The 23,946-nt window shown below is 34.6% G+C and overlaps 1 protein-coding gene across 1 annotated transcript; it reads left to right on the forward strand.

Annotated features, from left to right (window-relative positions):
* The first annotated feature begins 2,045 nt into the window (after nucleotides 1-2,045).
* LOC129226742 (testis-expressed protein 2-like) lies at nucleotides 2,046-23,743 on the forward strand. Its single transcript, XM_054861372.1, has 5 exons — nucleotides 2,046-2,153; nucleotides 6,681-6,731; nucleotides 10,459-10,659; nucleotides 20,319-20,439; nucleotides 23,735-23,743. Exons 1-5 carry the CDS (start codon nucleotides 2,071-2,073, stop codon nucleotides 23,741-23,743), a joined length of 465 nt encoding a protein of 154 aa, XP_054717347.1. The 5' UTR covers nucleotides 2,046-2,070.
* The last annotated feature ends 203 nt before the right edge of the window (nucleotides 23,744-23,946 follow it).

Here is a 23,946-nt window from a genome sequence, read left to right on the forward strand (position 1 = left end):
GTGCTTGGACGCTTATTTTTTGATTTTTTAACTAAGAAGCGTTGGTCTGATGAAGTGAAATCGAAAATTCAAAGGAAGCTGGATAAAATTGAAGTAAGATTTTCAGTTTTTTTCACAAAAATATGACATTTCAGTTCTGAAGTACATATGTTTTTATTTTATTTTATTTTATTTTATTTATTTTTTGCTAACTAGCACAGCTTTAATGGTTCAAAAATGGCTGAAATTATATTGTCATTGCTTTAATTTTATTAAATATGTGAAGTTAATGGCGAAATTTCTTTTTCTTGCTGCAGTGCGTTTTTCCAGTAGAAATTAATCTGTTAGTGGTGCTGAAACGATAAATTTTAAGAACAAAGACAAAATGATGCTAAATTTACGATTTGATTTCTGAGCTTTTTTTTTTCTTTGTGACTGTTTGTGTGTGTGTGTATACAAATCTTGTTTTTTCCAAAAATGGATCATTGACTAAGACATAAAACTATCAACCTCTCCATTTTTCTTCCCCCCCCCTTCCAAAAAAAGCAATACTAAGAATTATTATTGAAATTTCAATTTCACGAATTGTTGTTTATTATGGGGTTAATACTAAAATTTCAATCTATAGCCATCCATGTTCTCATAAATATATCAGCTTAATTGAGTGTGTATTTGCTAGAAATAAGTGACTAAAGCTGTCTTAATAATATTATTTCCAGAAGTAATCAGTATATTTCACAACTTATTGCTACTTTAAAAAGATCGAATTCCCAATATTTGCTGCTTCTAACAAGGAAAATGTTGAATCCTTTTCTCGCATAGAGAAATATATGACTGCGGTGTTTTGTAAATAATATGACTGTTACCCTTTTAAATCAAAATTAAAGTAATAATTTAATTTTTTTTAAAAGTTAATTTTTGCTTCCTCTCCTTAATGAGTTAATGTATTTTTTCAAATCAAAACTGCTGGTTTTGTTTTATTTTGTTTAGTATTTTTTATCTAAATATTTATTTTTTTGCTTTCCTTATTCTTTTTTAATATTCCTGATGCATAAGATTCATTTTGTATCATATATTTCATACTTAACTATTTATTTGATCAAAAATTTAATCATTTACAAGGGGCTGATTTTTTCTTACATATAATATGTTGTCAATTGGATTTGCATGTAGGGAAAAACACCACCTTCATTGACATTGCTTGCGTTTGCCGAGCTCAACCAGTAGCTACCGGTTGAGCTCGGCAAACGCAAGCAATACCGGTTAACCGATCACGTGACAGCTAATGATCACATGCTTCAATCAACCAATCAACAGTTTAAAATGGTAACCCGTGCAGTAACGATATATGATAGAACGCTGCAGTTAGTAACCGGTTACTCACTGGTCGACCGGTTTTGTTCGTCGAACGTAACCATTATATTGTTATTTTTTGGTTTATGCAGTACTTGTAGGTGCAGAATAAGTTTAAATACTTCTATCTTTAAATTTGTGTAATTTAATTTTAAAATATCAATGACTAAAAAATGTGACATGCTTCAACAAATCAAACAAGCTCTTGAAAATCTGTGTCAGTGCTTGAAGATTTTACAAACATTCAAATATATGAAACATGAAATGAATTCGCCAACGTATATTCCCCCCTATCCCAAAGCCCATTTTTTTAATTTTGTTTTTGATCCTTTTTTCTCTTCCCCCCCCCCTCACATATTTATTTTGTTTTAATTATTTGGTTCTACTTAATTCTTAAATTTCATGGAGAAGTAGACTTGAAAGAATGTTGTATGTACTCTCTAAGAATGATACTTATAAACTATTCATGCATTTTTGAAAACAATTTTTTCTAATGTTTTCTTTCATATTTCAATTTACTAAAACATAATGAGTGTATCAATATTTTACTGTAAAACTAATTAATGGCATGATTTATGTATTTGAATTTTTCAGATGCCAAATTTTATCGAGTCGCTCAGAGTCAATGAAGTTATTCTGGGTGAATGTCTTCCAGTTGTCCACTCTGTTACACAACCGATAGAAGATTCCTATGGCGTTTGGTTGAATTTTGATTTTGAATACAATGGAACATTTCAAATGACCCTTGAGACCAAGTTAAAGATAACTTCAAATTATGTAGCTACCGCTGAACAGTTTGAAAGCCCAAATGGGAAGCAAAGGTGAAGATTTAAATTTAAATGATTTTCTTCTTCTTTAAATTATGGCATTTAAAAGCTTTTCATAATCACTGAATGTTATGACACTTTTGTTTCAAAAATTGTTTCCAATTATATGGGGGGAAAATCACAATTGTTAAAATAGACTCTTAAAAATAATTTAAACTTTTTAGTATAAAAACCACTGTGCATAATCTAATATATAAAAACATCCTGTCACAGTGTTAGTGTTTGAACTCCTCCGAAACCACTGGACTGATTTTCATGAAATTTTTATATATATTTGGTAGCTGTAAGAATAGGACATACACAGTATATTTCATATCGCTAGATAATCAGCGTGTCCCTATCCATATTTTTTTTTTGGAAATGCATTGAAAACAACCATTGTTGAAAATCATTGTAAAAAGCAGTGTTGAAAATCATTGTAAAAGCCTTGCTTGAAATAATTACAAATACCACTCAACTTAGGAATTGTTATCGCCCGGTGAAGGACCCCCGCGACCCTTTCTCCACATCTGGAGTTTACTAAATTCCGTGCTCCTGTGGATCAGTTTATGTCGGAACTACGAAGCGCAGCATCAAGACACGCCTTTCTGAGCATGTTTGTCATTGCCGTTTAGGAAACTATGATAAGTCAGCCGTAGCCGAACGCAGCCAACAAGAAGGAGTCCACAACATCAAATTTAAAGACACAGAAATCTTGGCTACAACATCTCATTACTTTGCCCGTCTTCATCCCGAAGCTATAGAAATTTTCAAACACCCCTTTAATTTCAACAGAAAAGAGGAGAATTTCAATTTACCAAAAACATGGCACCCTGCCCTTAGATCCGCTCGCCACAACAGTCTAAAACATACTGTGGTCCCATCCAATCAGAAACCGGTAGCCAGCACGTCTTGTGAATCCCATCCAATCAGGTACCAGGATCACCCAGCAGCTTGAATCTCATCCAATCAGGAACCTTATTCCACCAGCGGCTTGAGAACGCCTCCCAATCAGGACCAGCAGCCCAGCAGCAGTTTGCTTAAATACCGGAGCCACTGAAGTAAGGAATCAGTCTCACCAAACTCAAACCACTGATGATGGCTGCAGCAAAGCAAGCCGAAATTTCTGGAATTTCTACTCCAATTAGACCACGGCCAATAAGCCCGGAAATGTTATCTCCCCATAATTACAAACATTTCATTTGTAGACTAACCAAAGATGGCAGCAAAAAATTTATTTAAATTTTTTTTTTTTTAATCTCTTATTAGGTGTTTGTGTCTGAACTCCTCTCAAACGACTCGGCCGATTTTTAAGAAATTTTTGGTAGGTATGAGAATAGGTCATAAAAAATATTTCATACCGCTAGGTAGTTAAGGGTATCCGAAATTGTTTTGGCTACCAAATGTCAAAATGACCTCTGGTAAAACAATGAAAACCTTCTGTGATTTAAAATTTTTATTTGTTGTCATCTTCTGTTTGTTAACAAAACAAATGTTTGTAATTAATTTAAGTAAGGCTTTTACAATGATGCTCTCATTGACCACATATTTCCCAATGTACGCACACAATACATAAATTATGTGTGACTGGCAGTAGAGCCATTTTTGCAGCAAAAAAATGTGGACGTCAAAGTTTTAAACTTCAAGATGCAGAAGCCATTTCCTGTCGACTTGGTACCATACAAATTGATCGATATAATTTGTGATGCTAACGAAGCTGTAAATTATACAACAGAGTTTTTGTCCTCACTGTATTTGTCAAGCATGTTCCATCACCTTCTACGACTATAAGTTGGATCTCCGGTTTTTTTACCTCGAAATTTGAGCCTACCACAGCTGTGCAATGGAACGCGGTTGGTAACCTAAAAAATGATGGAAAAATGTTATCGAAGCTGATCATCATCATCTGCAGCGCTTCCATTACTCTTTCCGTAATAGATTCCATCCCTACTCACTTGCAATACATTCGTTATTTTTTAATTCTCAACCGAAATATTCACTAGAAATAATTTATGTAGCAGAACAAGGTTTGCTGGGTCAGCTAGTAGCTTAGATTCTTTTGGCATATTATTTTCATTCAATGAGTTTCATGTTTAAGTATTTTTTCCTTGATACTGCAGTTCATATTTTCTAGGAAAAAATTTAAATTTCACAAGAACTATATCCTTGATAAAAGTTCTTAAAAGTTTCTAGTCAAATAAACCAATAGGTTTAAAAAAAGGCTAATACTAAAGTGTAGGGGAGTACTTGGAGGAATGGGATAACTGCATTTATTTAGAAATAAAATGTGAAAGAGTTAGAAATAATTTTTGATTCTATTTCGGCCTACCATAAAATACGGAAAGTTTTCCCTCCATTGGTTGTAACCCCCCCCCCCCCCCCCCCCCCCCTGTTTTGGAAAGCAAAATTATGTTATGATTCACAATAGCCCAAAACTGGAAATTTTTCTGATTCATTTGATTTGCCACTGAAGAACATTTTATGCTCTGCTGGGCAAGCATTTTTAGAGTATCAGTTTTCACCTTCATGTGCATTTTCTTTTCTAAGGAAAAGAAAAGAAATACAAACAATGTAGTTACTAAAAAAAAAAAAGAAATCTTGCAAAAAAATTGTGCAAAAAAAAAAAAAAAAAAATGGTTTCAGTGGTTTATTTTTTCTAAATTGTCTGGATGCCTTTTGATACAAGGGTGTCGTTTCTTTTTTTTTCATATGTGTTACAAAAAATTTTTATATGATCATACTGCTTTTTAATTATTTTAAAGCGAACATTTTTGTTCTAACTTATGAAAATATCTTCTGAAATCTATCTTTATCTATCTATATGAAAGTATCTTCAATGTGATGCCATTTTGAAAACACCTTGTTTAAAAAGTAGTGCCAAACTCAGAAATAACTATTTTTAAAGGAGAAATGAAGTAATTGAACAAGTTTCAAGTTCGAAATATATAGTTTACTAAACCGTATATGAGATTTGTCTGTTTCTTTTCAGATTGCAAGTTTTGTAAAGCAGAGTTTTAACATTATGATTTTCTCAATGAACTTGTTGTTGTGATCGTGATTTTTGCTTCTATACCGGGACAAGAAGCTAAGATTTTACTTGTGTTACTGTAACCTCATTACATTCAGTAGTTTGACTACGGATTGTATGTAATTTGGCAATCAGCCAAGCTAAGACAGTTCCATCTAAATTAATCTAGCAGGGGAGAAGGGGAAAATAACGATGGAATTTTGATGCACACGTTTTATAATGTCACTAGTGCCTTATTCATTTATTGCATTCTCAAAAGTAAAATAAGGGGAAACAAAAATAGTTACCATTGAAGCAACAAAAAGAAAATAAAATATTTTCATTTCGTTAAGGAACGTAAAAGCAAAATGGTAAGCTCTCTAGTTTTATAATGTCACTAGTGCCTAAGTAATTTATTGCATTTTCCAAGTTGAAAAAGAGTGGAATCAGAGTTTCTATGGAAATAACAAAAGAAAAGAAAATGTTTTTATTTCGTCAGGAAATGTAAAATCAAAATGGTAAGCTCAAAATTATGTAATAATTTTAGTAGTAAGAATCTAGATCGAATATAGTTTGGATTTAAAAGAATGCTTGCCGTGAACGAACTGTCATTTTTACAAAAGTGCGTCTAAATAATTAAGAGACAAAAGGGCTCATCTGTAAAAAACAACTACCACCCCTGTAAACTAATAGATACGTCCATTTCCGCCTATAAACCGGATATTAGCCTTTCCATATAATCGATGGTTAGACAGTAGGATGAATTTTCAAGCATATTTCAACCAACTTAAAGTGGAAAATCCTTTCTTAGCTGAAAAATGTTTCCCCCGAGGCAATTTATTTTGACTGGAAAATTATGACAGGTTTCATTAATTCATTTGTAGCTCTTGTTTAATATATTTATATTAACTATTATTTACTTATTTCTTTCCGAACTCCTGAATTAATACCACTACAAAAAACAATTATTTTGGCTAATTTTTCCAAAAAATCTTGATTTTAACCCCCCTCCCCCATCTGAAATTGATCAATTTTGTTTTGAAAATAGGATGCTAACTTTCAGGGTTTTATGTAAAATAGTTATCTCATTCATCTTAGTACTCCCTTACTGCTAAAGAGTCCAGTGCTGAATCATTTTATTTTAAATACCATCTTGTATTTTTATTGAAAATAGGACAACTTTCCTTGATGAAACTGTTGAACGATTAAAAGCTCTAATAAAAAAAATGACCAAATGAATTTTAAATTCATGCATTTCATATATATTTGATGTTGTCATTTTCAATAAATCTCTTGTCTGTTCAAAAAAATTGGAATTTGTTCAGCTTAGAAATTGTTTGCAAACGCTCACATTTCATTGCGTCAAATTGGGGATTTAATTTGTTTAAATTTTTTATTAATATTGTTTAATTGAAAATGTACCATAATCTGGTGGTTTTATTAGAAATGTGTTTACATTTTAAAAAATATATGTATACATTTATCTCCTTTAATACTGTATTAGTATTTTATAAAGCTGTTATATTTTTTTCTAGTTTAACCTTGAGTGATTCATCTGATGAAGATGGCAATGAAAAAGGGCAAGGGTGAGTGTATTTAATTCTGCTTTCAGTTTCAACGTGTTTTTTCAAGGATATTATAACTTCTTTACATTTATCTAATTGAGAAATAAACTGCAAATGATAGCAATAACTATGTGGGAAATAATTTTTAAATTTGAAGAAATAAAACATGATTACAGCAGTAAATAATTACTCAATCAATACAGTTTTCCCAAACTTCTTTACAAGTAACAGACAAGTATTTTTCTGAAGTTTGCCGCAACTCTCTAGTGTATTTCTTTAGTTCTTTTCATTGAAGAGCTGTGTGATATTCAATTTATTAAAAAGGTAATATTCTATCTTTATTTGTTTCAAAAAGTGATTTTAGGTGTAACAAGTTTGTAGTTATATTTTATATTAATTTTAATAATAATGCAAGGCTCCCAACTGGTCTCTTCTTTCTCTTTTTTTTTTAATCAGATTAAAGTCCCTAAAGTTTATTTTTTCAATGTTAGTCCCAGTTTCTTTCAAAATTTCAGTTAGTTTGAATTTTACCTGTAACCTCTTTTATCTATTTGTATTTTGTTCTATTGCTGGGAGCTCCACACCTGTTGCTCTAGCTCACCATCCCGTAAAGATTGCATCGCAATCTTATCTGCTTTTTGAAGACTAAAATTTTCAGTTAGGTAGAATGAGATTAAATACATGTTACAATTCGAACAAATCCCGTTCTCCCTCTCACAGAAAATAAATTATAAGTAAAGAGCTCAATTTGATTAGAACAATATTAATATCCCACTCCCACCAAAGAAAGAAAAAACTTGATGAAAATATATTCAATAACATTACTTTTAAAAAGAGAAAAAAAAAGTTTCAAAGAGCACTCTTCCCCACCAGGATCCAAACTAACTTCTGTCAAATTTAAGCTCAGCCAGGGGCTGCTGAGCGTAACAGCCCTTAGCTGAACTGAAATTGTTGTAAGTTTGAAAACTCATTTTGTAAATTCGTGGTCCCCGGTAACATTTCGCTCTTTAGCTTCAGGCTTGAATTGAGTTTTAGGACTTTTGCTAAAATAGGAACCTTATACATCCTGTTCTAATTAATTGAAGAAATTAGAATGCACTTCATCTTGTGCAGAAAAAAATCTTTTGAATGATATAGAATGTTAAGGTGTGCTGAAAATCTTTCATCCCCTTAAAAGGCAATTTGTGTGAAATTTTAGCCTTAAGAAACAATTACAAGAAGTTTAATTCAGAATTTTAAAACATGCTCCCAGGGGCAAACCCCTGATATCTGAAGTAATTTTATATTAAATTTGAAGGCTGTAAATACTATGGGGTCTCCTGGGCATGGGACAGCCACAGACACAGTTTCAATTTTTGTAGCAGTATTGTTTTTTAATGCATAGAGAAAAATATGAATATATTGTTCACACCCTTACCAAGGAAATTTGTAAATTTTAAATCAAATAAAGACACAACAGCTAGAGTTCAAAACTATTAGTTAGATAATAAATTCAATCTAGTTTTTTAGCCTACTTTCCCAGTAAAAGTCAGAAAAAGAAGAAAAAAGCATAAAAGAAGGCTTAATGCATCTTAAAAATATCGTGAAAAAACAAAAAAAAGTCAAAAATAAATAAAATAATTAAATAAATATTGAAAAATTAAAAATTGGAAAGTAGGGTATTGAGATGGGGAAAAATGTCTGTCGGTCTGTCTGTCTGTCTGTCGGTCTGTCTGTCTGTCGGTCTGTCTGTCTGTCGGTCTGTCTGTCGGTCTGTCTGTCTGTCCCCCCCTAATAACTTTTGAATGAATAGTCCGATTCGAACAAACTTTTTTTTGTTCGAAAGATCTCGGCGAGGACACCTCATTCCCATATTTCACTTTTTGATTTGAACTATTTTTTGTTCAATTTTGAACAGTTCAAAAAAACTTAACATTAGCGCCTACGGGGAAATTCAAAGCAATTCCGAACTGTGAGGCGAATTTGCTTCAAACAAGCTTTTTAGGAAAAAGCTTTTGGTAAAAAAACTTGTATATAAGATATCTTTTTGATTTGAACAATTTTCCGTTCAATTTTGAACAGTTCAAATCCCTTAACATTAGCGCCTACGGGGAAACTGAAAGTCAATGTAGATTCCGTACTTGAAGGCGGATTTACTTCAAACAAACTTTGTTGGAAATAGCTCTTGACGACCTACTCCCGACTCCGACTCCGAGAATTTAGGGGGACCTGACACCGACTCTGACTCCTGTTCCCGACAATTAATCGGACTCCGACTCCCCGACTTCGACTCTGACTTCGTAGCTTTGGCAAACATTTATACACGGAGGACAAATGACTGACTCCGATTCTTGGATATTCGACTCCGACTCTTTTATCCCAAAATGAGATTGACTCCGACTCCGACTCCGCTGCTGTGGTTTTAACTGTGAAATAATTATTGTTGATATGATTTGTTTTTATTTTCACGCTAAAGTTTTAATTTAGGTATTTGGTTTTCGGTGAATAAACTCGAAAAATATGCGCAGACGATTTTTCTTTTTCTTTTTTTTTTTTTTTTTGACAATGAAAATTATTTCTTTAAGTTGACATTTTATTGTTTTTTTTTTTATTTTGGTAAGTGCATTAATTCGTTTAAAAAATTATTTTCGGCAACAGGGGAAAAAGAAACGATTTTTTTTTATATGATGTATTTATTTTAATGAACTTATTATTATTTTTTCGTTTTAAAAGCTGTTAAAAAATTTTTTTAATGGAAAGAAGTGTATTAGCTGCTTTGTTTAAAAGCTGCTGCTATTTTATTTGTTCGTTTTTTTGAAGAAAAGTAAGGAATATTTTATTCCTAGAAATCAGCTTAAAATATTAAAAAAAATATGTTTGAAAAAATTTGCGATTTTAGCTATTTTTGAGAATATTGATCAGGTACTAGAAAGTAGTATGGGTATACGGGAAAGTAGGCTCGTCTAGTTCTAGACGGAACTTCTTGTTATTCTAAGCGAAGGAAATTTTATAAGAAATAAACTCATTCTTTCGATTAATTAGCTAAAATCTATTCAGTATAAATACTGGTTTCTAAGCAAAATGTTATTTTAACAAAAAAAAAAAAAAAAAATCAGCCAATTAATCAGCCAAAATTGGCTGATTATTTTGATAATCAGCAAAGTGGTCGATTACCGATTACTGCCGATTAATCAGTGTATCCCTAATTTGGCTCTTTAAAAGTTAGGATTGAGGTCCCTTTTCAGTTTTTTTTTTTTTTTAGAATTGAAGTTATTTTTCTCAGAGGGATAATCTAAAAATCTGTTGGAACCCTGTATAAAACAATGGGATGCATTTTTGTTTTTAGAGAATAATGTTTCCCCTAGATTTAAAACAGGGCACGGCATTTTTCATAATAAAAGATCATATTTCAACTAGCACTTTCTAAAAAGAATTTTGTAGGAAAAAAGTATGAAGTTTTTTTAGTTTAAATCATAGTATAATCATAAGGTAATGAGAGAATTGCATTTCAAAGCTATGCTGGAGTGAATTTTTACGTCTTGAGCAAGAAATTTTACTTTTGTAATAAAATGTTGAAAAATCTTGAAAAGTCAAGGAGGGCATATTCAGAAATGCAAAGAAGGCATTGTGCATCAAACATTGCCTTAAAGGGGCCAGGGGCAGCAACACTAAAGAACTGGAGGGAAACACTAAAGAATTAATTACTTTCTTTCTCAAATAATTTTTAGTCTGAATTTTAGTTAACAACCACTCTTTTTTCCTCACACAGTTCTCCGAGAAAGCGCAGGATACTGAATAAAATAGAAAAGTGGATCTCTCATCGGCATTTTGCCACTGTTGCTCAAAGTAAACTTGTAAAGCGATATGTTGGAGACTTAACAAATATGCCTTTAACACTCACAGTTGAAGTTAGTTCATTGAATGGCATATTGATTGTCAATTTGCCTCCTGAGCCAAGCGATCGTATCTGGTAATGTATATTTGCATAAAATTAAGATGTGAACTTTTGTTGCACATTTAATATTTTGTTGAAGATTGATGTTTTAACACAGATAGTTTTTATTCTGCAAATGTGTTTCTCTGTTGGCTACTCATTTTTGTAAATTGTGTGCGTCAAAAAAGGAAAAAGCCCCCTATCTATGGTTTTTGCTTTCCAAAAATATGCCAGTAATAAAGAATACTTCTTTTTTTTCTTCATATTTTGCTTTTTTAATCATGGCTTTTAAAAAACGTATCTTACTCTTCACTTCCATTCTTATAAATAAAATTACTTTTGTTTTAAAAAGATGATATTCAATTAAAATTTTAGGATAAAGATTCATCATTAACTCTCCAGAAAAGCACTACAGTCAATGAAAACAGAATAATATAATGCATCTGAAATTCAAAATTCTGCTGCAAGATAATTAGCTGACAGAATTAATGATACAATATTTAATATTGTTACAAATCCTGTAAATAGTAATTATTGTAGTAACGTAACCTGTAAATAGTTTCCCGTAATGAATATACAACCCCTTTTCATATGGCTAAAGTATACGATCCCCCTATTTCCTTTTTGTTCATTGATAAAATTTGATAACGGTCTACTATTTTCCAGAAGCGTGTGGAATATTTGAGAAATTTCTTTTCGGTGTGTATATAAGCCGTTAGCGATAGATAAAAAGTTGAGTTTCGATTGAGATTTCGAACGGAGAGCGTATTTGCTCTGTTTATAGCGAGGCATTTCGCTGTGTTGTTTTCGTATTTGGAAGTAAATACGTGTGTAACCGTTAAGTTTACGGTGTTGAGTGATATTTGCTTAATTGCTGATGATTAATTTAGCAGTTGTTAACGATTTCTCCTGTACATAGTGTAAATAAAGCTCCTGTGTTTTTATCAAGAACTGTGTCTTCATTTCAAGAAAGTGGAAGTCGCGCCGGAATCCGTTACAATTTGGCGCCCAACGTGGGGCTACTTCAGGACTTTCTTGCAGTAAGTGTGACTTTGGACATTTTTTCATAAAGACTTTTTAAATTTGGACTTTATTTTTATGGTGATTACTCGCGCAATGGATGAACAATTAAAAAAACTTCTTGACGCAATCAACTCTGTAAAAAATGATATGGCGGCTAATCAAGAACAATTAAAAAGTGATTTGACTGCAAGTTTTACTGCAAATCAAGAACAATTAAAAAATGACATTGCGGCTAATCAAGAACAATTGAAAAGTGATTTAATGGTGCTGAAAAATGATTTAGCTTCTAACCAAGAGGAAATTAAAAACGACCTTACTTCGGTAAAGACTGTGATGGAAAATAAATTTAAGGAGATAGAACATCGAGTTGATGCTATGGAAGGAAAGTTTGAGGCAGTTGAAGGCCGATTTATCGCAGTGGAACATAAAATCGAAGAGAAATTTGAAGAAAAATTGAGTACCGTTGAAGGCCGATGCAATGCTGTAGAAAATAAATTGGAAGAAGAAGATAGAAAATTTCATCAACTTAAAGAAGACATCTTTAAAGACCTGGAAAGGAGATTGGCGACCGCGGAAAGCAGCTCTGTACAGTTTGGCGCTCCCGCATCGGTTGCTCGACCGTCCATTAAACTTGCCACATATGATGGGAAAACTTCGTGGCAGGTTTACAAAACTCAATTCATGATAGTGGCGGAAGCGAACAGATGGGACTCTGCTACCAAGGCCTGCCATCTTGCAGCATCCCTGAGAGGTGACGCAGCGGACATTCTTCAGACTCTTCCGGACAGCCAGCGCCTGGATTTCGCCGCCCTCACATCTGCGTTGGAGCTTCACTTGGGTGAGAAGTGCCAGAAAGATTTCAGCCGACTCCAGTTGAAGTCCTGTTTCCAGAAAACCAGGGAAACCCTGCAAGAGCTTGCGGCGGACATCGAGAGACTGTCTCATCTTGCTTTTTGCGACTGCCCTGCGGATGTTCGAGACAACCTGGCACTCAACCACTACATCGACGGGGTTCGAGATCCGGAAATCCAGAAAGCTCTACGGATGGCGGATGTCAAAGACCTGAATTCTGCTGTTGTGTATGCGATGAAGTTAGAGGCCGCCCAGCAAGCCATCCCATCCGAACTCTGGAAGCTGATGAGTCTGATTCCAGGTCGTCCCATGTCGCTGAACTTGAGAGACAACTCGATGACTTGGCAAGACATCTGAGCAGCATAACAGCCCAAAAGAAACAAGAGCAGAAGTGCTGGAAATGCGGTAGTGAAGGGCACCTGCGAAGGAGTTGTCCTGCTCGCCAAGCTACGCGAGGGGAAGAAATCACCTCCACCAGAGCTATGCAGATTTCCTCTACTAGTAGTGGCAGTGATGGACTTTTCATTTACGCCCATGTAAATGGGAATCCTTGCAAACTGATTGTCGACACTGGAGCCAATGTGACAATCGTTAGGACAGACGTGGCTTGTGAATTTGGATTGAAACTGTTGTGGACATCGCCACGCGTAAGTCTCCAGACTGTGACAGGCGACAAAATTGAGATTGAGGGTAAAGTGGACTTGGAAATAGTGTTTGGGAATGCCACCTACCATCATACGGCATTCGTTGCGGATATCACGGACCCCTTCATTCTCGGATTGGACTTTTTAAAGAAATACGACTTCACCCTTGACTTCAAGACTAATGAACTGCACTCGATGAGAGAAGACATAGCCATCTTCAACGTTGAAAATGATGTAAAATCCGCTCATCAAATAATAGCCCAAACAGATTTATGGATTCCCTCAAGGTCAGAATCATTAATACCTGGCTCCATTGAAGAAAGCAATAGTTTTCGATTTGGACTCATTGAATACCCTAACCTAAGCAATAGCCTTAAGGGAGTGCTGGTGGCATCTACGCTTGTGGACCTTTCTAAGGATGTAATTCCTCTGAGAGTCGCCAACGTGAGTGAAAGGACAAGGAATATCTGAAAAGGTGAAGTGTTGGCGACTTGTACTCCAGTAAACTGCATCATTAGAAGAATCAATTCCCCCGAGACTGTGTCTTCCGAGTCCTTGACATCGAACTTAACTGGGAGTGCGTCATTATCGAAAGATCAAAGAACTGCTGCGGAACAATTGGTGGACGACTTCAAGCATCTGTTTTCATCTACATCGGAGGATGTTGGCAGTACGAATTTAATGCAGCATAGGATTTACACTGGAGAACACTCCCCTATTAAACAGCATCCAAGACGACTACCGTTCGCCAAGAAGGAAGAGGTTGAGACCCTCCTGAAAGAGATGCAGGAGAATGATGTCATCGAACCCTCGTCCAGTCCTTGGGCCTCTGCCATCGTCTTGGTTCGAAAGAAAGATGGCTCCACCAGATTTTGTGTCGATTACCGACGGCTGAATGAAATCACCAAGAAAGACAGTTACCCTCTTCCGCGGATAGACGACACCTTGGACACTCTTTCTGGACACAAGTGGTTTTCGACCCTGAACTTGAAGAGCGGCTACTGGCAGGTTGAGATACACCCTGATGACCGAGAAAAGACAGCGTTTACAACTGGACAAGGCTTATGGCAGTTTAAAGTGATGCCCTTCGGCCTCTGCAATGCACCAGCTACGTTCGAGCGTCTTATGGAGACAGTGTTAAGAGGACTTTCCTACGAATCCTGTCTGGTCTACTTAGAAGATATCATCATCGTGGGACGCAGTTTCGAGGAACATCTGGCAAATCTTAGGAAGGTGCTGCAAAAGCTTAAGGAAGCCAGTCTGAAGTTAAGCCCGTCCAAATGTAATTTGTTCCGCTTGGAAGTGAACTACCTTGGTCACATCATCTCTTCTGAAGGTGTACAAACCGATCCAGAAAAGGTATCTGCGGTCAAGAGTTGGAGTCGTCCCGAAAACATCCATCAGCTGCGAAGTTTCCTGGGGCTCTGCACGTACTACAGGAAGTTTGTAAAGGGTTTTTCCAACATTGCACGACCTTTGCATAAGCTGACGGAGAGCAAGCAAAAGTTTGAATGGTCCAAAGAATGCGAAGATGCATTTCTACGACTGAAGGAGGCTTTAACATCAACGCCTATCCTCAGCCTGAAAAATCCTTCATCCTGGACACTGATGCGAGCAACGAGGGCATCGGAGCTGTTTTATCCCAAGAAATTGACGGAAATGAACATGTCATCGCTTACTGGAGCAAATGCTTATCAAAGTCAGAGCGAAATTACTGCGTCACCAGAAAGGAGTTACTGGCCATAGTGAAAGCTGTAGAACACTTCCATCATTACCTCTACGGCCGAAAATTTCTGCTTCGGACAGATCATGCCTCGTTAACTTGGCTTTTGAACTTCAAGAATCCAGAAGGCCAGATAGCCAGGTGGATACAGCGGCTCCAGGAATATGACATGGAGATCAAGCATTGAAAAGTGTTATCTCACGGTAATGCTGACGCTTTATCAAGGAGACCCTGTCCTGAGAACTGCCACTATTGTTCCCGAATCGAGAAACAGTATGGAACGACTAGCCCTACCGCCTATCAGGTGACAGTGAATCCAATATCATCAGAACCTGATCCATGGAGTGACGACCAAGTTCGAAAAGATCAACTTGAAGACCCCGACATAAAACCAATTTTGGAGTTCATGGAAAGTGACAGTCGGCGACCTAGCTGGCAGGACGTTTCCATCTTCAGTCCTGGAACAAAAAGATACTGGGCTTTATGAAACTCGCTCCATTTTCGGAATGGCGTGCTACACCGAAAATGGGAATCTGACGACGGCAAAACATCTAGGTGGCAGTTACTACTTCCCCGATCAAGGATTTCAGATGTTCTGAAAGAAATACATAGTAGTGCGACTGGAGGACATTTTGGTGTCTTGAAAATCCTCAATAAAGTTTGGGAGCGCTTCTTCTGGAGCAAGGAGAAGGATGACGTGGAGAAGTGGTGCCATTCTTGTGACGCCTGTGCTGCTCGTAAAGGACCGAAGAAGAGAAGCAGAGGGAAGCTACATCTGTACAACGTTGGAGCTCCTTTCGAACGAATTGGGATCGACATCCTGGGTCCTCTACCAAGAACTGCTGATGGGAACAAATACATTCTTGTTTCCATCGACTACTTCACCAAATGGCCGGAAGCATATCCCATTCCAGATCAAGAGGCTACCACCGTAGCAAAGACTCTAGTCCAACATTGGATCTCGAGATACGGAACACCTTTGCAGATTCATTCCGATCAAGGGAGGAATTTCATCTCTGCTGTGTTTAAGGGCCTATGTCAAATTCTCGGAATTGAGAAAACTAGGACAACACTACTACACCCACAATCGGACGGCATGGTGGAGAGATTTAATCGCTTAATCCTGAATAATCTCTCACTTCTGATCTCCAGAAATCAACAGGATTGGGACAAGAAGCTACCTTTGTTCCTGCTGGCCTACTGCAGTGCTGTCCACGAGAATACCAGATATGCCCCATCTCAGATGCTCTTCGGACGAGAGCTTCGGCTACCTTGTGATCTCGTCTTCGGTCGTCCTCCGGATGCGCCTGCATCACCTGAGGAGTACATCCAGGATCTCCAGACCCGGTTGGAAGACGTTCATAACTTCGCACGAGAGCGAATCAACATCGCGGCGGAGAAGATGAAGACCCGATACGACACAAGGTCTACTGGACATGAATTCAACGAAGGCGACAAGGTTTGGTTATGGAATCCCATCCGACGGAAAGGTCTGTCACCCAAATTGCAGTCGCATTGGGATGGACCCTACAAAGCCCTTAACCGACTAAATGACGTCGTAGTGAGGATCCAAAAATCACCCAATGCAAAACCTAGGGTTGTACATTATGATCGGTTAGCCCCATACTATGGCCATAGTTCATGAGTATTACGTAAACAACCATGGTTGATAACATAAAAGTTGTAGATAATTTTTGCTTTTAATGTTTAGTAATATTTCTTGTTATTATTGTGTTTCCTTTGCACTATTGGTTATTATTTAATGTGTGTAATTGTGAACTTGTGATAGAAGTTTGGCACCCTTTCTGGGGATTGTACTGCCCGGGACGTGCAGTCCTTAGGAATGTTACAAATCCTGTAAAAAGTAATTATTGTAGTAATGTAACCTGTAAATAGTTTCCCGTAATGAATATACAACCCCTTTTCATATGGCTAAAGTATACAATCCCCTATTCTTTTTTTTCTTATTTCATTCACTGATTTTATCAATGAAAGTGTAGTTGTAGAACGTTGTAGCTTTTTCTGGAATCTTTGAGAGATTTCTTTTCGGTGTGTATATAAACCGTTATGATGGATAAAGAGGCAGTTTCGTTTGAGATTTTGAACTGAGAGCGTATTTGCTCTGTTTATAGCGAGGCATTTCGCTGTGTTGATTTCATATTTGGAAGTAAATACGTGTGTAACCGTTAAGTTTACGGTGTTGAGTGATATTTGCTTAATTGCTGATGATTAATTTAGCAGTTGTTAACAATTTCTCCTGTACATAGTGTAAATAAAGCTCCTGTGTTTTTATCAAGAAGTGTGTCTTCATTTCAAGAAAGTGGAAGTCGCGCCGGAATCCGTTACAATATATATGTTAATGCAAGTAACTACAAGCCTGGTAGCAGAAATAGCGCAACTCTGTGACGCTCATTGCAGATTGTTCAAGAGGTCTGCAGACTATTTCTGAATTAGAAACATTTTTTTTTTTCAATTTTACGTACAGATTGGTTGAATTAATAGTAAAAAAATAGTCCAGAATAAAACACAAAGAAAAATTCAAAACAAAAAAGGAGTTTAAGTTTATACAGAAGTTTGCAGTTGCTGAGAGCTTAAAAGCACTTGCTTTGGCAGCAATGTTTTCCATTTTATTTTAAAGATTTTTAGCTGATGTAAATTTTAAATTTAGCATTTTATCATCATGCATTTTTTGGTGATAATTTATAATAAGTGTTACGCCTAACCTCATGCTGGTTTATTTTGTAGCCCCCCCCCCTTTTTTAGGCTTTTAAAACTATGTCACAGATAAAAAAAAAATTCTTCCACTGCATGGTTCCTACGCTTTTTAAAAACTTTGAAAACTACTTGAAATAAATAGTTTCATTTTCAAGTGCTTGAAAACTTTCAAAAGTTTTAAGATGTACCTTCAGTCCTTGAATTTTTTAAAAAGGTGCATTAAAGATACAGTATAACTTTGTTGAAACAAATCAAATTTGTGGAGTTAAAAAAAATTACACTCACTTAAATATTTATTTTTAATTGTGCTAACAAGAACTTAACTAGAAATATGCCAAAATTATTTATTTTGATTAAATGTACAACTCCTGCATAGGTCGTTAAAAAAAATTATTGCAATCTGACAAACAACATGCGGCTTACTTGTAACGTCAGTCCAATACCACTACAGCTGAGCCATTAATGATGTGAGAAATAATCCTATATTTTTGTTATAAACCATTGTTTTTTGCTTCAATAAAATATAAGTCTGCTGATTTGAGAATGTGTTTTGCTTATTTACTTGCAGATCTGGATCTGCATACCTGCAGACCCTGCAGTGGGGGGGGGGGGGCAGGGGGGACACGTTCTTAAGGGCCTAACAGCCTAAGAAATTGAAAAAAACTACCACTAAGACTTATTAAGGTTGCTAATATGCATTACTGGCCTCTGGGGAGGGACCCCAGTGGTGCCCACCTAGGGGTGGGGGATGTTCATGGAGCCGTTGAAATTTTTAGAGAAGTGTTTTAAGGCATATTTTTCTCTTTTTTTTTGGGGGGGGAGGGGGGGGGGGTTGCGCCCTTGCTTTTAGAGGGGCACCTTTTAGAGGCCCTACAGATTTTATTGCATTGGGCTCAAAATTTATAGATTGGGGTCTTTTTACCCAGATTATCATTGATCCAGATTGCCTTTGTTCCCAGTTAGTCTGGATAAACAAGTTTATACTGTACTCATGAAAAAAAAACTTGACCTCAATTTTTCATGGATTTTAATTAATTTTAATTGTATCCTTCAAAAATTTGATTCAAAAAAAAAAAAATCCAATTAGTTTGGGAAACTTTTTGCTTTTGGAAAATCAACATCAAATTTAGTGCATGGGAGGAATGGATTAATTTAAGACTTCCATTTAACTTAATTTTCACAATTGATAACTCATTTAATAAAAATCTTATTTTTTGGAATGTAACCAATATCAAACTCATTTTTCACCGAAAATTGTGTGCAGTGTTTGAGGTTCCGATCCTTTTGCCTCTTGTAAAATTTTTAATTAATTTAGAATTTAAGCTATTTTAATATTTGCTGCCTTTAATCTGCTTATTTTATTTTTCATTTTAATTGTATATTTATTTTACTATTATTATTGAGCAATCACAAATTGCTTATTGTTTTCATTTGACTGTTAAATGATGTCTTTTGATTCCCCCCCCCCCCCCCGTCTTCCTTTGCAGTACCACCGTTGACCAGCCCTTCCCAATGCTTCTCCTCTATCGAGCAAAGTCTTCAGGTTGTGTCCATATCCTACACACACGCACACAAACGCCTACATACTCACACTCCTGCAAACAGGTGCCTACATACACACACACACCTACAAACACGCGCGTACATACACACACGCAGGAACGCTTACAGACACACGCGTAAATGCACACACACACACACTCCTCATATGCTTGTGATTGCGAAAAACCTAATTTGAATTCAAGATGCAAAAAATCAAATTTCTTTTTCTTTTTTTTTTAAATAATTATTTTTGAATTTGATATAAGTTATTAAAAATTGACAACAGCAATCAGCAGCATTATTTGCCAAGTATACAGCTTCAAATAGTGGTACTGTTGAATCGCATGTGATTAAAAACGATGTACTATTAGCTATACCAAACTTTTGTGGGCTTAAAAGACTCAAAAATCATGGATTGTTAAAGCCAATAAGCATGGGGAAAATATTTTTTCAAATGTTTTCTAATAGTGCCATCAGAGCAAAATTTTAAATGAATTTTGAATTTTTTCAATTACTACATTAGACTTTATTTTTTAAATATATTACAACTTTATTGTTATTTTAGGTCAGTGGTGGTCAATCTGATTCTTACAGCTCACTATTGAAGATTGATTTGGAAGTTTTTGTTGTGTGTTGTATAAGGTTTTGTCTAATACTGAAACTCTTATGTAAACTGGAAGAGAATCAGCAATTTTTATCATGTTACTGTTAAAAAGATCACTCTTCTGAATAGTCCTAACTAGCCCTTGAAAACTCTTATTTCATCCTTTAAAAAAATGTCCAATTTTATGTACCGGGACTACAAGCAAAGGTTAAAGTAAACAAAGATGTACTGTATAACGTCGATTTTACGATTGCCAAGGAACTGGAAAAAGTTATCATAAAATTAAGGATATTGTTAAACCAAGGAACATAAGACATTTACTACAGTCGAATCTGGACCAGTGAAATGTATCATTAAATTGGAAAATAGGGTATCAATAAATCGAAGTTACACTATATTGGTGATCTTACAAGTGTATTTTAATTAGTGTTTATTGTTGAATTGATATTGTGCATTTGTTTAATTGAATCAGACTGCGAGAGAAACTTGTTACAAATTTAAATTCATTGAGTTTCTGTGTATTTCCTAATCATTCTTGTTCTTTATGTTATTTAACATGGAACTAATTCTTTTCTTTCTTGACTAAACCTAGGTATGGATTTCAAAAAGATCCGGATTTATCACTCAATGTCTTCCCAAAGGTTGGAAAACTTGAAATCAATTTATCAGCAGTTGTTCTAACGATACAAAAGAAATTAATTCAAGAGTTTAAGGCAAGTGTAAAATGAATGATTTTGTGTTCAATTTTATAAAAGTAAATTTCACATGAGCATTTTAAAACCAGTGTTTTTAAATTGAAAATGCATTTTCAGAAAACTTCCTATTATCTACAGAATAGGGTACTGTAGATAAGTGAATGATTTCATAATTACACTGATAATATTTTGGGTACTTATTTTTATTTGTGGAAAGGAAGCTTGCAATATTATGCGTATGTACTGTTAGCATCAACTTTGTATGATATGACTCTCATTACCAGTTTTAGATGCAATATTACTGTTTTTATCATAACATTACATTCAGGTTCAGTCCTTCCAGATTCCCACTTTTGATGCAATAAAGTACGTACAAGCAAATGAATCTAACCACTTCTCATAAAACTCGATCCACCTTTTAAATACCCCTAATATTAAAACAGGAGGAAATAGAAAAGCTAATAGTATTAAAAAGAGGTTGACAGAGGAGGTTGGGAGGAGAATTTCACCTTTTTCCTTTCTTAGTTTCGTTGGAAAGTTTCTTGCATTTCTTTGCTCTGTCTATAGTTTCAATAATATTTTTAATGTGCTAAATCAATAAGCACTTAAAATAATTCTAACTTTTTTCTCTTCTAGAAAGCATTGGTGATGCCAAATATGGATGATTTAATAATACCGATTATGTATGCCCCTACACTTGTGCAATAGATGTTTCTTTGCTTCTTGTTGATGTTTAAACTATTATAGTGAAACGTGCCTTTTTGTGCTGAGATGCAATGTATTTTATGAGCTTTCCTGCAATTAGATGATGTATATACTGTTTTGCATTTAATATTTATTTAGTTATAACTACGTGATACATAAAAATATTTTACCATAAATGCTGTGATAAAATACTAAGTAACTTACTACAAGTTCCTTTTAGTATGGTTGTATTATTTTAATTATTTTTAAAAATATACAAACTGCATTTGCCTTTACTTAAGGAGTTTTAGGTGAATGTATCTTTGTATTTGTATATCGCGCTTGAACATCGAATTTTTTTTTCTATCTGTGACTTGATCACAAAAAATAACTCATTCCACTACATGTTACATAAATACATTGCTCTAATAGTGTGCATTACAATCTTATATTACTTAATATTGCGATATTTTCGATAAAAACTCAAAAAATTGTTTAAAATGCTTTATATATGAGGCAGTGAGAAGCAAAAGGGATGCAAGTGGCAAAATTAAAAATTTGGAGATAACTAGTACAAATGGTAGGTGGACCTCTTCTCTGTCTTGGGGTAAGAGATAATACTGGTAGCTCTGGTAGGTGCTGCTGTACAGCATGATTTTAAAAAATTCAATAAAAGCCTACTTAGGACGTTATCTTTAAATGCGTTTTACTCAAAACTAGAAAATGTCCACACATCCCTTTGCTTCTCACTGCCTCATATTGAAAAGTTTACTGCAGCTGTTTTTAAAGAACGATCCTTTAATACTTGTTTGTTTTATGAAATACAGTTGTTCGTTCGATTTTTGAACATCTAATTTAACAGCATTCCGAATTATGTAAACTGTTCACCTGTTCCACAAAACTTCCATTATAAAAATTTTTCGTCTATTTTGCAATAAATCTTTTTTTTATATATAACCTTGACTTAAAGGTTGAAGTAGATTATTCCCAAGATTTTTGACAGCATAAACTAGCAAGTAGTGGTGCAACATCAATGTTGATTCAAACCAAGGGAAACACCAAGGCAATGAAGAAAATATATATGTATATTTCATTTCCTTTCTTTCATTCAGTTTCTTCTATTCCTGTGGTTCATGGTTTTTGAAATTGCCTTTTTTGCTTTAGCTTTATGGCTTAATCTTCCTCCTATCAAATTCTTTATTTCTTGTTGCATACCTGTAAGAAAGCTCTTGCTCATTGTTTTCTTTTTCTTATTGGTTTATGATTTTCTCATTGGTATTTGGTTAATAAACACTTTTTACTATTTAAGCTGCGTGCTTTTGTCTATTCATCCATAAGTTCACTTATTTTGCATAGGTAAAGGGGTTCCGTGTGACTTCAAAACATGTATCTGCAATTTGTGCAATTAATTATACATTGTTATTCCTTATTTTCCTTTTTAATCACAAAGTATTTCTGGAACTTTAAACTGGTTAAAAAAGTTCTTTAAACATATGAAATGTAATTTTTTCTTGTACTGAAATTTTTACTTAAATGTCATTATTAGAGCCTGGATTCTATACAATTGCATATGTGCATATTATCACCTCAAAGCAACAGTAGAGTATGGAATTAGATGTCTTGCTGCTGTTGCTCTGAGGTGATGATATGCTATTATATATCTTTGCTTTTTTTCATGTTAATGTAAATTACTTCAGATTACTGTGTTTTTCACTTGCTTTAAAAAATTTTCCCCATTAAAGAGAGATTACAAAAAAACTATTTTGTTTTTCACAAAGAAGACTAAATTGGGCAACCTATGGATTTTTCTCCCGTCACTTGGTTTTTTGCGCATGCTATTAATGCACATACTATTTTTTCTAAATGTTGTAGCTAAAAATTAAAATTTATCTCCTAAAATGTATAAAGGATACAAGAATGAAAAGGCCAACAATGATTTTATCCTGAAAAAAAAAACTTTTCCTTGCATGAATAAATCTTTTGTGCATATTTCGATGATTTTACTGTGCATATAATCCGGGCTCTAGTCATCATCATTGTTGTTCCAAAACTTAAGATAATGTGTACTTAAAAAGATTTTATATTTGTCATATGTACTAAATGCTTATATAGACATACATGTTAGGTGTGTATTATTTTTAAATAATTCAACTATTACTGTAAAAATGTATCGTAATATTAAATATTTCAACAGGTTTATATCATAAAAATATATATATACATAAATTTTTAAATGTTCATAAACATTTTATCCTGACACTTGGCTTATCATGTTTTTAAACTAATTCAGGTATAACCAAAATTTCGACTCTTTTACTTTTTGAGAAAAATCTTTTCTTCTAATGTTATACATGTCTATAAATGTGAATTTTAATGAACAGTATCAATTTCTAAATAAAGCTTTTAAAGTTTTATCAAAAATTGTGATTCATATTGAAATTTTAGCAAAAAAAAAAAAACATTTCTAACCTTTTTGATAGAAGCATTCTGGTAAAGGAAATATGCAGCTTTAAATGCTCATTAGATTCTTTCAAGTTTTGCTTGCCATTGCAATTGGCAAAAAACGGTAAATTAAGCAATGGTTTAAGTGTAGAGTGAAACTTTTATGCATGATATATTCTTCTTTTAGATGTATTGAACTGTCACACAAGGTGTCTGAATCAAATGTACCGCATTCGGACAGGTGGTTATACACTTACTGTTTCAAGTCAAGTTTTGTGCCACTTTTTAGGGTTATTTCGGTTGGATTGCTTTTATAAACTATTTGAAACCTTCTTTTTACCGTTATTACGGATTTATGATCTGTTTATCAGAGAACAATTTGTGCCTTCTTTCGATGCT

This window comes from Uloborus diversus, chromosome 7 (genome assembly GCF_026930045.1).
Source record: "Uloborus diversus isolate 005 chromosome 7, Udiv.v.3.1, whole genome shotgun sequence".
Lineage (NCBI taxonomy): Eukaryota > Metazoa > Arthropoda > Arachnida > Araneae > Uloboridae > Uloborus > Uloborus diversus.